The sequence below is a fragment of the Dipodomys spectabilis genome, unplaced genomic scaffold (assembly GCF_019054845.1).
Source record: "Dipodomys spectabilis isolate Male_0828 unplaced genomic scaffold, ASM1905484v1 ptg000030l, whole genome shotgun sequence".
NCBI lineage: Eukaryota > Metazoa > Chordata > Mammalia > Rodentia > Heteromyidae > Dipodomys > Dipodomys spectabilis.
Window position 1 is genome coordinate 10,903,834 of NW_024870707.1, and position 14,341 is coordinate 10,918,174.

At 51.8% G+C, this 14,341-nt stretch overlaps 2 protein-coding genes across 6 annotated transcripts; one reads left to right on the forward strand and one right to left on the reverse strand.

The window, feature by feature from the left end:
- Positions 1 to 772: 772 nt before the first annotated feature.
- On the forward strand, positions 773 to 10,101 carry Kat5 (lysine acetyltransferase 5). Of its 5 annotated transcripts, none has more exons than XM_042675928.1 (14): positions 774 to 974; positions 1,074 to 1,140; positions 1,450 to 1,518; positions 1,609 to 1,745; positions 2,009 to 2,191; positions 2,281 to 2,355; positions 2,451 to 2,525; positions 3,045 to 3,293; positions 3,370 to 3,459; positions 6,273 to 6,413; positions 6,492 to 6,585; positions 9,104 to 9,263; positions 9,375 to 9,456; positions 9,551 to 10,101. In XM_042675928.1, exons 1-14 carry the CDS (start codon positions 963 to 965, stop codon positions 9,683 to 9,685), a joined length of 1,569 nt encoding a protein of 522 aa, XP_042531862.1. In that variant the 5' UTR covers positions 774 to 962; the 3' UTR covers positions 9,686 to 10,101. The 5 variants fall into 5 exon arrangements, with proteins under 5 accessions (XP_042531861.1, XP_042531862.1, XP_042531863.1 ...); XM_042675929.1 differs by having other exon boundaries at positions 775 to 974; positions 2,036 to 2,191; XM_042675927.1 differs by having other exon boundaries at positions 773 to 1,140; positions 2,036 to 2,191.
- A 73-nt stretch (positions 10,102 to 10,174) lies between these two features.
- Rnaseh2c (ribonuclease H2 subunit C) lies at positions 10,175 to 11,403 on the reverse strand. The gene is made up of 4 exons (XM_042675933.1): positions 11,074 to 11,403; positions 10,737 to 10,915; positions 10,544 to 10,663; positions 10,175 to 10,299 (listed from the first exon to the last, which is right to left on the reverse strand). Exons 1-4 carry the CDS (start codon positions 11,240 to 11,242, stop codon positions 10,273 to 10,275), a joined length of 495 nt encoding a protein of 164 aa, XP_042531867.1. The 5' UTR covers positions 11,243 to 11,403; the 3' UTR covers positions 10,175 to 10,272.
- Between the last annotated feature and the right edge of the window lie 2,938 nt (positions 11,404 to 14,341).

The following is a 14,341-nucleotide window of genomic DNA, read 5'->3' on the forward strand; positions in this document are numbered from 1 at the left end:
ACCACTTGAGCCACAGCGCCACTTCCGGCTTTTTTATTTTTTGCTTATGTTAGTGCTGAGGAATCGAACCCAGGGCCTCACGCATGTGAGGCAAGCGCTCCACCACTGAGCCACCTTCCCAGCCCATGTATTATTTTTGTTTTTTATTTTATTTTATGTCAGTCATGGGGCTTGAACACTGGGCTTGGGCGCTGTCCCTCCGCACTTCAGCTCAAGGCGAGCGCTCCACTGCTTGAGCCACAGCGACACTTCTGGTTTTCGAGTGGTTTATTGGACATAAGAGTCTCACGGACTTCCCTGCCCGGCTGGCTTTGAACCGTGATCCTCAGAACTCAGCCTCCTGAGTGGCTAGGAATAGGTTAAAACGAGAAAAATCAACCTACAGAACAAGGTTGGGAATCTTCCTGGAGTCCCCAGTCCCGCGCCATCAAGTCTACAGGCCTAGCAAGGAATTCAAGCCCTACCAATCCCTAGGACTCCACCAGCTTCCAAGAGTCACTTCCCGCCCTCCAGGCCCACCGCAGGCACCGCACACGCGGCCCACTCCGCAGCCGGCCGCCTCCACTTGGAGGGGCCAGCGCGCCGACACCGCGCAATCACCAGCTCCACGTGACCGGCGCCGCAACACGTGACCGGCGTCGCAACACGTGACCGGCGCCGCAACACGTGACCGGCGCCGCAACACGTGACCGGCGCCGCAACACGTGACCGGCGTCGCGCCCGGTGGGCGTCACGTGACCGAATCAAGCCGTCTGCACGTTGTAGGAATTTCCCCCGAGGGCCAGGCCGGACATTTCGACTCCCCCATTCTCCTGCCAGCCACCTCCCGCTAGCAACAGGGCCGAGGAGTCTCTCAAATGTTGTCTTCTAGAGTGGCGTCAGGAGGCCCCGGCCCGCCGTGCAGTGAGTCCCGGAAGTGACGTCTCCCAGAGGGGCCGGAAGTGGCAGTGGAGGGAGGGAAGATGGCGGAGGTGGTGAGTCCGGTGCCTGGGGCGGGGCGGAGGGAGCCAGGGGAGGTGGGTAGAGCCCGAGGCCCCCCAGTAGCCGACCCTGGCGCCCCGCTGTCTCCCCAGGGGGAGATAATCGAGGGTTGCCGCCTACCCGTGCTGCGGCGGAACCAGGACAACGAAGATGAGTGGCGTGAGTGACGTAGGGGGGCGGGGCCAAGGAACCCGAGGCGCGGGGCGGGAGGGAGTCCTCGGAACCCCTGGGAGAGGGAGGAGCCTCTGGAATCCTGGGGCGGGCGGGCGTGAGTACTCCGGAGGGCGTGGCTCCGAGATGGACCGGGCGGGGCCAGGAGCTGGGGTGGCACTTCGTTCCTGGAGGGGGCTTGAGCCAGAGCTTCCAAGTGCTGGAGTAGTGGGTTCAGACATGGGGGTTGGGTTCAGGTTGTAGAAAGGTGGAGCCTCATAGCCTGGTCTGAGACCCCTGTTTGTGTTGTTCCCATAGCCCTGGCTGAGATCCTAAGCGTGAAGGACATCAGTGGCCGGAAGCTTTTCTACGTCCATTATATTGACTGTGAGTTCTGGGTCTGGGTGGGATGGGGCTGCTGGGTAGGGTGAGAGGCAGCCTCTGGCATTCCCTCCTGAGCCACTCCCACTGCTGCAGTCAACAAACGTCTGGATGAATGGGTGACCCATGAGCGGCTGGACCTAAAGAAGATCCAGTTCCCCAAGAAAGAGGCCAAGACCCCAACCAAGAACGGACTTCCTGGGTCCCGCCCCGGCTCTCCAGAGAGAGAGGTGGTGAGTAGGTCCCCCACTTCACCTCTTCTCTGATGCCTCTTCCTTCTCTCATCTCTTGGCCTTAGGGGCTGGATGGGCAGGAGGAGGCGGCACACTCCCACCTTGACTGTAGCTTGCAAAGGACGGGGGCCAAATTGCAGATGTAGTTTCCAGAGTCCAGTGATTATTACTGAGTCCTTGAGAAAGCATTGGGTGGGGTTTGATCACTCCATGATGAGGGGCCCCTCCTCCCCTTCGCCATCCCACCACCATCCCCACCCCAGAGGAAGACCCTGGACCTATCTCTACAGCCGGCCTCCGCCCAGGCCAGCGGGAAGACCTTGCCAATCCCGGTCCAGATCACACTCCGCTTCAACCTGCCTAAGGAGCGGGAGGCCATTCCCGGTGGTGAGCCCGACCAGCCGCTCTCCTCCAGCTCCTGCCTGCAACCCAACCACCGCTCAACGGTACCCTCAGCAATTCCAGGGACCTTGCTTTCTTCTCAGGTCCCACCTTCTCTACCTTCTGACCCACCTTTTTTGGTTTCTCTCTGCAGAAACGGAAGGTGGAGGTGGTTTCACCAGCAACGCCAGTGCCTAACGAGACAGCCCCTGCTTCAGTGTTTCCTCAGGTGAGTCCCCTCAGTCCCCTCATCTTCCTTTCTGCTCTCTGGCCGCCTCCTGCAGGCTCATCTCACAGCCACTCCTTCTTTTACCATCTCTGCAGAATGGATCAGCCCGCAGGGCAGTGGCAGCTCAGCCCGGACGGAAGCGGAAGTCAAATTGCTTGGGCACTGATGAGGTGTGTCTGTGGAGCAGTGGGTGAGGGAGGCTGGGGTGCAAAGTCTAATCATGTCAGGTTTAAAACTAAACAAAGGGGGCTGGGAAGGTGGCTCAGTGGTAGAGTGCTTGCCTTGCATGTATGAGGCCCCGGGTTCAATTTCTCAGCAGAAAAAGACAAAGTGACGCTGTGGCTCAAGTGGTAGAGCCCTAGCCTTGAGGTGAAGAGCTGAGGGACAGTGCCCAGGCCCAGAGTTCAGGCCCCATGACCGACCAAAAAAATAAACAAAAAAAGGATATTGGGTAGTAATGGTAGGATTGGAAACGTGGCAGAGCATGGTTCAGACTGGCTCTTGCATAATCTTTTCCAAATGACCAATTTTTCAGCTTTGTTTTCCTTATTTTCGAAGGTGAGGCTCATGGTACTTTCCCCAGAGCAGCCATTAGGCTTGCAGGAGGAAGGTTGCACAGGACTGGGAGTTACAATGTTCTTGCTAAAGCTGTCTCCTTTAACCTGGACTCTTCCACTGGCCCCTGGTAGGACTCTCAGGACAGCTCAGATGGAATACCATCAGCACCACGCATGACTGGTAGTTTGGTGTCAGACCGGAGTCACGACGACATTGTCACCCGGATGAAGAACATAGAGTGTATCGAGCTGGGCCGACACCGCCTCAAGCCGTGGTACTTCTCCCCGTACCCACAGGAGCTTACCACATTGCCTGTTCTGTACCTGTGCGAATTCTGCCTCAAATACGGCCGTAGCCTCAAGTGTCTGCAGCGCCACTTGGTATGAAGGGTCCTAGGAGGCTTCCCTCACAGCATCCCCACACCAGCCTCTGCCCCTGACCTCTTCTCTTCCTTAGACCAAGTGTGACCTGCGGCACCCTCCAGGCAATGAGATTTACCGCAAAGGCACCATCTCCTTCTTTGAGATTGATGGACGGAAAAACAAGGTCAGTGAGTGAGGGTAGTGGGACCTGGTATAAGCCAAGTGAGCAACTGAAGATTCAGCCTGTTTTTATTGAATTCCTGCCATAAGGCAGATGGTGGGGGATACAGATGACCAAGAGTTAGACTTCTCTGAGAGTCATAGCTGAAATAGATATTAAGACCTGGTGCTTCCTGGCTACTCAGGGGGCTGTGATTAGAGGATCATGGTTGGTTGGAAGCTAGCCTGGGCAGGAAAGTCTGTGAGATTCTTGTCTCTAATTCACCAACATAAAGCCAGAAGGGAAGGTGTGGCTCAAGTGGTATAGACTTTCAGCCTTGAGTGAAAAAGCCAAGTGAGAATATGAGGCCAAGGGTTCAAGCCTTGGTACTGACACATATAGTCAATAAGTGCCAGCTACTGCCATCCTGTTTCGAGAAGTCATGAACGAAGGGCAGATTAGCAGAGTTTAGAAAAAGTAATCGTCAAGGCTTCACAAGTGTCCTTGAGCCTGGATGTGAAGGAGAAAGTAAGGAAATTCTAATCGTTGGGTTCTTAGGGCATGCACAGACCTCCGGGATACTGTGTGAAAGGCAATGGTCACTATGGCTAAAAGGGAAAGCATAGAGGGTAAGGCAAGATAAGGGACAGTTCAGGTCAATGGGGAAAGATGGGCCACCAGATTGACTAGGATCTGCCCTGGTGAGAAATCTGGTTAAGTGTGGACCTGGGCATTCATGGGTATGCCCAGTACGTACAAGCTGTATCTGGCTGGCTACTCAGGAAGTGAAGGCAGGAAGACTGAAAGTTTGAGGCCAGAGGCTGGGAAGGTGGCTCAGTGGTAGAGCACTTGCCTTGCATGCCTGAGGCCCTGGGTTCGATTCCTCAGCACCACATAAGCAAAAAGAAAAAAGCGGTAAGTGGCGCTGTGGCTCAAGTGGTAGAGTGCTAACCTTGAGCTGAAGAGTTGAGGGACAGCGCCCAGGCCCAGAGTTCAGGCCCCACGACCAGACCAAAAAAAAAAAAAAAAGAAAGTTTGAGGCCAGCCTCAAGTTCACAAGATCCTGTCTCAGAAACAAAATATAAACAAGGGCTGGGAAGGTGGCTCAGTGGTAGAGCACTTGCCTTGCATGCATGAGGCCCTGGGTTCGATTCCTCAGCACCACATAAGCAAAATAAAAAAAGCCAGAAGTGGTGCTGTGGCTCAAGTGGTAGAGCGCTAGCCTTGAACTGAAGAGCCGAGGGACAGCGCCCAGGCCCAGAGTTCAGGCCCTATGACCGGACCCCCCACCCCCCCAAAAAAAAAAAAAAACAAAAACAAAAGGGCTATCTAACACACTGAAAGGTCTTGGGTTTAATAACCAATATTGCGGGGGTGGGGGGGGGGGGCAGCTGTGTCTGAAATTCCCCTTGATACCAAGGATATAAAGCAGCCAGATTATTTGTAATTCTGGGGAATCACCCAAGACTGTTACTTTGTTCCAAATACATAGAATAGTGGATTAATTCTCAAGATTAATGATTGTGAGCTAAAACCATTAGGATTTTGACTTGCCAGATGGGCAGAGTTTCAGTCTTGAGACTTGGTAGGAGTCTGACTTCTTTGTGGTTTTTGTTTTGTTTTGCAGTCCTGGGATTTGAACTCAGTGCCTGGGCACTGTTCCTGAGCTTCTTTTTGGCTCAAAGTTAACACTCTACCTTGAGCCATTGCACCACCTCTGGCTTTTTCTGTTTATGTGATACTGAGGAATCAAACCCAGGGCTTCATGCATGCTAGGCAAGCACTTTACAAATGAGCCACCTTCCCAGCCCCTGCCTTCTTCAAAAGTTAAAAAAATTAAAAAATCAGAGGCCAGGCACTGGTGGCTCATACCTGTAATCCTACCTATTCAGGAGGCTGAGATCTGAGGATCATAGTTCAAAGCCAGTCTGGGCAGGGAAGTTTATGAGGCCCATCTCCAGTTAACCACCAAAAAACCAGAAGTGGTGCTGTGGCTCAAGTGGTAGAGCATTCCCCTTGAGCTGAAGAGCTGATGGACAGTACCCAAGCCCAGAGTTCAAGCCTCATGACCAGCAACAACAACAGAAAAAAACAGCAGAGGGCATCCAGTGCCAATGGCTCATGCCTATAATTCTAGCTACTCAGAGGACTATGAGGACTACAGTCCACAGCCAGCCCATACAGAGTCCATGAGAGGGGCTGGGAAGGTGGCTCAGTGGTAGCGCGCTTGCCTTGCATGCATGAGGCCCTGGGTTCGATTCCTCAGCACCACATAACCAAAAAGAAAAAAAGCCGGAAGTGGCGCTGTGGCTCAAGTGGCAGAGCGCTAGCCTTGAGCTGAAAAGCTGAGGGACAGCGCCCAGGCCGAGTTCAGGCCCCACGACTGGACCCAAAAAAAACCAAAAAACAAAAAAACAGAGTCCATGAGACTTTTACCTCCAGTAAACCACCCAAAAGCAGGAAGTGGAGCTGTGGCTCAAATGCAAGAGTGTTAGCCTTCAGCAAAATAAGCTCAGGAACAGCACCCAGGCCTGTGGCATGATTAAAACAAAAGAAAGCCAGCAGATGGCCGTGGAGTCCTCCAGATCAGGCTTAGGCAGAAGTAACGGGGGGGGGGGGGGGGGGGGGGGGGCAGAGGAAACCTGCATGTCTTATAAGTGACTAGACATCAGTATGGAACTGGTATGTGGACTCCCAGACGCTGAAAAATGGCCCTGCCTAAATAAGTGACAGTGATCTGACTGGTGGAGTAGGTGAAGCCCCAGGAAGCAGTTGCCATCACCTATCCACCCTGGTCATAGCTCCCCAAAGTAATGACAGACCTTTTTCCTTTGCAGAGTTACTCCCAGAACCTGTGTCTTTTAGCCAAGTGTTTCCTTGACCACAAGACGCTGTACTATGACACAGACCCCTTCCTCTTCTACGTGATGACAGAGTATGATTGCAAGGGCTTTCACATCGTGGGCTACTTCTCCAAGGTCAGCTATCACCCAGACTGTCCCTCGGTCCTACCAGAGTCAGGCCCCTTCCCTTATTAACCTGCACCTCTTTTCCAGGAGAAGGAGTCCACAGAAGACTATAATGTGGCCTGCATCTTGACCCTGCCTCCTTACCAGCGCCGGGGCTATGGCAAATTGCTGATTGAGTTCAGTGAGTATGCATGCTGCCAGCCAGGTCTAGAGGGAGACAGGCCCAGGCTCAGAACAAATACACCCTCACCTGTTTCACAGACAGGCCAGGTTGCTGCCATTCTCAGCCCTGGTAGTATAGCCCAATCACCATAGGAACTGGCTAAAAATAGAGGTGGGATTCAACTAAGGTCTCTTCCCTGCTGGAGTAGGTTCTCAACCCCTACTACATTTTGGCTAGTTTTCTAAGCACCACTCAACTTTTTCCAAATGGGCTCATCTGCCTGGAGCTCTTAAGAACTTACTCATCTTTCTGGGCCTATTCCATGATACAAGTTATTGGCCAAGGACCCATGGTTCATATCTCCAGGACCCTTGCAGGTGTTTAGAAGGCTGTTAATACAAGGCCCAGCATATCTATAATCTCAGCTACTTGGGAGGTGAAGGGGAGGGAGGACTGTGGTTCAAGGTTGGTCCATGCAAAAATTGATTGAGATCCTATCTTAAGCCTTGTAGAGGCATGCATCTAAAATCTCAGCTATATGGGAGGCAAAGGTAGGACTGCAGTCAAAGCAGTAAGTGGGAATACTCTTTCTGAAAAATAAAGCAAAAAAGGGCTGAAGGTATAGCTCTAATGGCAGACCACCTGCCTAGCAAGTATAAGGCTATGTGTTCAGACACCAGCACCACCAAAAAAAAAAGGGCATAGAAAAAGTCTTTGATCAAGTTACCAATTATAAGATGGACTTGGGCTGTTCCTTTTGTTGCTCCAAGTAAAATTTTTTTTTTGGTGGGGGGAGGGTCAGGTCATGGGGCCTGAACTCTGGGCCTGGGCGCTGTTCCTCATCTCTTCAGCTCAAAGCTAGCGCTCTACCACTTGAGCCACAGCACCACTTCCGGCTTTTTCTGCTTTTTTTTTTTTTTTTTTTTTTGGGTCCTGAACTCTGGGCCTGGGCGCGCTGTCCCTCAGCTCTTCAGCTCAAGACTAGCGCTCTACCACTTGAGCCACAGCGCCACTTACCGCTTTTTTCTTTTTGCTTATGTGCTGCTGAGGAATCAAACCCAGGGCCTCATGCGAGGCAAGCGCTCTACCACTGAGCCACCTTCCCAGCCCCCCAAGTAAATCTTGAAGCCTAGGAGGGATGCTTTCTAGCCTTACTTCACTCCCCATTCATCTCAGCACTCTCCAAAGTACTGGAATATCGAAGTTCTGACCTAGGAGTCAGAATTCTTAGCTGTTTGCCCAGTGAAGACACTGATCTGACCTGACCAAGATCATAGTCCACTTGAGAAATTTTTTATTGATCAAATGGTATACCCAAACGGGTCACATCTGTGGCAAACTCAGCTTGGTAGAACATGTAGAGGAATACACAAAAAAAGTCAAGACTTGGGGCTGGGAGTTCAGAAAAAAGTCAAGTCAAGGCCCAGAGTTCAGAAAAAAGTCAAGTCAAGACTTTTGTGGGGGTGGACTCTGTCCAACAGGGCACCTCAAAGCACAATTCCACATAGCTCACAAGGTGGATGTTCCCTGGGAGGGGCTGTGGTGGTGAATATGGCCTTAGTGGATCTGTGAGGACCACATGCATGGGGATCCAGCAGAGCTGAGTAAGAAACCACTGTGCCCTCTTCCCCTTCTTGCTTCCTCTCTCGACACCAGCCTCTTGGTCTGTCTTACCACAGGATGCTTGGGTCAAGTCACAGTAGACTGGGAAGAGGGTAAGACTGATGATATGTAGCAAAGGTGGAAAAGCAGAAAGCTCCAAGGTTCACCATGAGGCCAGTTATGGCTGCAGGTGAGGAAGGGCTTCTGTGGTATGTCAGAGACGTACCAGGGCCATAGCAAAAAATTAAAGGTCCCTGTGGAAGAGCAGTGAAGCCACTCAGCTCTACAAAACCTTCAGATCTCACCAGAATCTATCTGGCAGTGCCCAGTAGTTAGCCCAAATAGGCAGAAGCTGCTGTGAAGTTCTAGGTCACTTACTTGGTTTTGTGTAATGACCTTCCCTGAGATGGGAAACATCTAGATGTGCTTTCCTACCCTGACAACCACATCGTAGATCAGCTGACACTCCCAGGGTCACAGCTGGGGGACTAATTTCACCAATTCAGGCATCCTCAGGACGGGGCACAGATGATGGCTGGCCTCACCTCCCCACCCCCACCCCTTAAACAGGATATAAGGGAACGAAAAGCAAAGGAAAATTGGTGGCATTTTTCTCTCCATAAGCCTTTGTGTCTGCAGTCTCCCAGTTTATGTATAAGCCTTAGCTGGCTCCTGAGCACCCCTGGATTGCAGCTGCTGCTTGGTGCCTTCAATTCCTCATCTGCTCAGCTTGCAGATGAAGAGTGAATGCCTACTTGACCTTTCTGAGGAAAGGTAGAGATAGAGCAGAAAAGCCACATTATCCAAGGTTGCAAGTGCCAAACATGACGACTAGGATGAGAAATAGCCTAACTCTGCAGCTGCTACTGTTGTGTGGTTGCCTGTGTGCACTTGTGACTACTCACCCACCCTCTCCTGCTCCACAATGCTTCAGGCTATGAACTCTCCAAAGTGGAAGGGAAGACAGGGACCCCTGAGAAGCCCCTTTCGGATCTTGGCCTCCTATCCTACCGAAGTTACTGGTCCCAGACCATTTTGGAGATCTTGATGGGGCTGAAGTCAGAGAGTGGGGAGAGGCCACAGATCACCATCAAGTGAGTTTGGCTTTGTACCTGGGCAATGCATGGCATGATATCTGTCCCTGGAGGTCCTGGGGACAGATGAGGGCCCTCAGAGAAGCTGACCTTTGCCCCCTTCTCCCCCAGTGAGATCAGTGAAATCACAAGCATCAAGAAAGAGGATGTCATATCCACCCTGCAGTACCTCAACCTCATCAATTACTACAAGGTAGGAGGCATGCCAGGGAGGTAAGCCAGAGGGTGTAGGTTGTAGGCCCTGTGTGGCTATGGCTGATTATCTACTGGGCCCATCTCCTATCCAGGGACAGTACATCCTGACTTTGTCAGAAGACATCGTGGATGGGCATGAGCGAGCTATGCTCAAGAGGCTCCTTCGAATTGACTCCAAGTGTCTGCATTTCACTCCCAAGGACTGGAGCAAGAGAGGAAAGTGGTGATCAGGCATTGCCCATCACAGCACCACGACAGCTGTCAGAAACAGGACTGGCAGCCTATTCTGCCCCTAGCAGGGCTCCCAAGAGGCACACCGAGGAAGAGAAGGCAGCCAAGGGAGACAGGGCTGAGGACAGTTCCAGAAGACAGGCCTGGGAGGGGCTGGGATCACAGCGAGCTCAGGGCTAAGCTAGGTCCAAGGACAACTGGTCACATGCCCAGGCCTGCTCTGAACCAGAGACCAGAGGAAGCTAAGCAGCTGTGTACAGTAATATGGGACAGGGGACACTGTACAGAGGGTTGGTGATTGTAAAAATTTCTTTTGTAAAGTAGGAGCTGGGGGTGGGATGGATGCTGGCTGCAAAATCTGGCCTCCTTTGCTCTAATTGCCCCCAGCAATAAATTGTCTCTATAGGCCAGAGCCACCAAAGAGTTCTTGTGGAAGAAGGAACCAAGCTGGCTTTGGGACACCAATGTGCCCACAGACTCACAGGTGCTGTGAAGAGGCTGTTTATTGGGAGAACAAAATCAGTGGCTTCAAAGTGAAGTGAAGTTACTGGTGTGAACAGATCTGTAGCTTTCAAGCTGTTTCTCAGTCCTCAGGCACCTGTGCGTGAATCTGCAACGGGAAGTCGCCTCCACTGTAGTAAATTTTAAGATTCCAGAGCCGACTACCCAGGAAGGAGCTAGCTACTCAGAACGACACCCCCTTTTAACGGCCGAGGAGCACGTGGGAGATAGCTGTGCTTCCCACCCTTCCCAGCCTCATCCCATGGCATTTCAGCGATAAGGCCCCAAATCCACTAGGGACAAGATTCTGGGAGGGGACAGGCCTGGGAGGAAGAGGTCCCCGGTGTACTCACCGCTGCAGCGAGGTCGGGCCAAGCCAGGGCCCCATGAACTTTGGCATCTGGGCCGGGGGTGGTCTCCAAGCCCCACAGGGTGAAGCGGCTGAAACTGCCAGTGGCTCCGATAAAGCGGTCCTGGAAAGGGGCCCTCTCAGCACTGGAACTGCTGCTCCTCCCGCACCCCGGCCTCCCCTGTCCCTTGGCTCACGAAGTCCCGCTCCAGCGGCTCCTGCTCTTCCTCTCCGCCGTTCTTCAGGCTCTCCGAGAAGTCCTGTTTCCTCAGCCCGTCACCCTTTCCCTCGGTCACCATCACGTATCCAGCGAGGCCAGAGGGCACGGCCACCTCCTCGCCCCGGAGGCTGCGGCCCCGGAACGACACCTGGAGTCCTGCCGGAAGGAGGACCGGGTCCCCGATCAGGCCAGCCCGGTACACAAGCTCTGCGGGTGAGCGCGCCCGCTCGAACGAACCACGATACCCAGGAGCCCTCGCGGCACCCGCGACGAGCGCAAAGACTGCTGGGAGCAGGAGTGGACCAGTGGCTCACCGTCAGGGCCTTGACGGATGGCAGGCGTGAAGAACCGCTCCACTGGTGCGGGCCGGTTCGCCAGGACTTCGCAGGGCAGGAGGTGTAGCGTGACCGGGGCTGCGTCCCGCAGAGTAGCGGGACGTAGGTGGACGCGCTGCCTTCCAACGATTGGGTCGCTGCTCTCCATCGCCTGACGCTCCCTGGGAGAAGCCAAAGCTGGCGGGTAAAGCACGCAGGGTGTGTCGGGAGGCTGGGGCCATGGCGCGAACCCTCATGGGAAATGTAGTCCGGAAGGCCGGGCAATGTCGTGCAGCCTCGTGGGAAATGTAGTCTTTCGAAAAGGCCCGCTTCCCTACTGGCAAGTTCCTGCGTTTCCCCCGTAACAATTAAAAACAAAGACAAACAAAAAACCGCTTTGTAAAAAACTTAAAGCTGTTGCGAAGAGTGCCCTCTTTATATCGGCAGGAAGATAGGTTATTTTTTAGTTTAATAGAGTCACCAATGCTTTTCTCACATTTACTTAAGCTATTTTACTTATTGTCTTGCAAACCTGTATACAAGAAAAACTTTTCTGGGGGCTGGGAACGTAGCTCAGTGGTAGAGTGCATGCCTTGCAAGCATGAGGCCCTGGGTTCGATTCCTCAGCACCACATAAACAGAAAAAGCCGGAAGTGGCGCTGTGGCTCCAGTGGTAGAGCGCTAGCCTTGAACTGAAGAGCTGAGGAACAGCGCCCAGACCCAGAGTTCAGGCCCCATGACCGGCAAAAAAAAAAAAAAAAAAAAACTTTTCTGGAGGCTGGGAATGTGTCTTAGTGGTAGAATGGTAGAGCGCATGTCTCGCATGCATGAAGCCCTGGGTTCGGTTCCTCAGCATCACATACACAGAAAAAGCAGAAGTGGTGCTGTGGCTCAAGTAGTAGAGTGCTAGCCTTCAGCACAGAGAGGCTCAAGGAGTTCAAGCTCCAGGACTGGCAAAGAGAGGTGGGGGGAGGGAGAGATTTTTATTACTTTACAGAAAACTTATTTTTTGTAGTCAGATTTTATCAGCCATTTTTATTTTTTGCAATACCTTTTGAACTTCATATTCCTTCAGATACCCAACATGCATACTTTGTCAAGTTTTTCCTTAAACATGTAAAGGCCGAGTGTCAGTGACTCACGCCTGTAATCCTAACTACTCAGGAGGCTGAGATCTGAAAATTGGAGTTTGAAGGCAGCTTGGGCAGAAAAGTCTTTGAGAGAGTCTTATCTCCAATAAACTACTCAAAAAAGCCCATGCTGGCAATGTGGCTTAGCAGTAGAGTGCTTGCCTCGCATGCATGAAGCCCTGGGTTCAGTTCCTCAGTACCACATACACAGAAAAAGCTGGAAGGGGTTCAAGTGCCATCCTTGAGCAAAAAAAGCTCAGGGACAGTGCCCAGGCCCAGAATTCAAGCCCCAGGACTCACAAAAAAAAAAAAAAAGTTTTCCTTCAGTAGTACCTTCTTTCTTTAATAGCTACAGCGTCCATCTAGTCTTCTGTCCTTCAAGTTAAGATTTGTTAGGGTAGCCGGGCGCTGGTGGCTCACGCCTGTAATCCTAGCTACTCAGGAGGCTGAGATCTGAGGATCGCGGTTCAAAGCCAGCCCGGGCAGGAAAGACCGTGAGACTCCTATCTCCAATAAACCACCAGAAAACCGGAAGTGGCGCTGTAGCTCAAGTGGTAGAGCGCTTGCCTTGAGCTGAAGAGCTGAGGGACAGCGCTCAGGCCCAGAGTTCAAGCCCCACGACCGACAAAAAAAAAAAAAAAAGATTTGTTAGGGTATTTCATGACAGGGTGGGCACTAGTGGCTCATGCTTGTAATCCTAGCTACTGAGAGAACTGAGATCTGAGGATCATGGTTCAAAACCAGTGTAGGCAGGAAAGTCCTTGAGACTCATCTCCAATTTAACCACCAAAAGGCCAGAAGTGGAGCTATGGCTCAAATGGTAGAGTACTACCTTTGGGCACAAAAGCTCAGAGACAGTGCCCAGGCCCTGAGTTCAAGCCTCAGAATCAGCACCAGAAAAAAAGAGAGTATGTGGTAGAGCAAACCTGCTCATCCCTTTATACAACAAAGAGGGAGAATGTGAGAGCCTGAAAATCCAAGCTGTGAGACCCCGAAAGGATTGAGAGTGTGAAAGGCCTTTTCCCAATGTACTCTGAGAACGATGAGTTTCTTGGAAATACATCTGTCCTGGCTTAACGGGAATTCAGATTTCTATCCTGGCTGTCATCTAATCCATGCTGGGGGTAGATTAAGGTTTATGCAAATTGTAAGCTGTTTACTGTTTAAAGCTCTTGGAATGAGGTGGTCATCTACCACTTGTATACAAAAATACTGTTACGGTGAAGTTTATACCTTACTTTCTGCACATGCTGCCCTATACAAGACCAATGAAAACCTTGGTGAATGGAACCTTGGGATCTGAAGATGGTGGAAGGCTATAGGTCCTCTGGTACCCCAAACCTCAATTCTAAGGACTAGTCTCCGTTATTGCCTTGCTCCCAGTCCCGGTGGGTTGCAACAGGAGAAGATAGGGCTCTGGTCTCATTACCATCTTTGAGTAACACATTCAATGATCTAACAACCTCCTACTGGTCCACTTCCCGGGAGGTTCCACTTCCCAGGAGCACTGCCCTGAAGGGCCAAGCACTGCCCTGGGGTCCACACCTTTTTGGATGTGCTGAGGGTTGAACCCAGGAACACTAAGCTACACTCCGGCTTGGGGGACAATGCTTAAGATCCAGACTATATCAAGATGTTTGAATTCAGGATCTCTCACTTAGCGGGCAGGTGCTCCACCACTTGAGCCATGCCTCTGGCACTAACATACATTTAAGGCACACTAAGCTGTGTTTTTTTTGTGTGTGTGTGTGTTTTTTTGGTCCAGTCGTGGGGCCTGAACTCTGGGCCTGGGCGCTGTCCCTCAGCTCTTCAGCTCAAGGCTAGCGCTCTACCACTTGAGCCACAGTGCCACTTCCGGCTTTTTTTCTTTTTGCTTATGTGGTGCTGAGGAATCGAACCCAGGGCCACAGGCATGCAAGGCAAGCACTCTACCACTTCCCAGCCACCTTCCCAGCCCCTAAGCTGTGTCTTTTTATGGTTTGATAGTTTATTCCTTTTTGGTACCAAATAATAGTCAATTGTTTAGATGTGCCATTTGCTTACAGAGAGATATCTTGATTGCTGCTAAGGTTGGGCAATTATGAGTAAATCTGTTATTGGCATACATGTAAAAGTTTTTATATGGACATAAGCTTTCA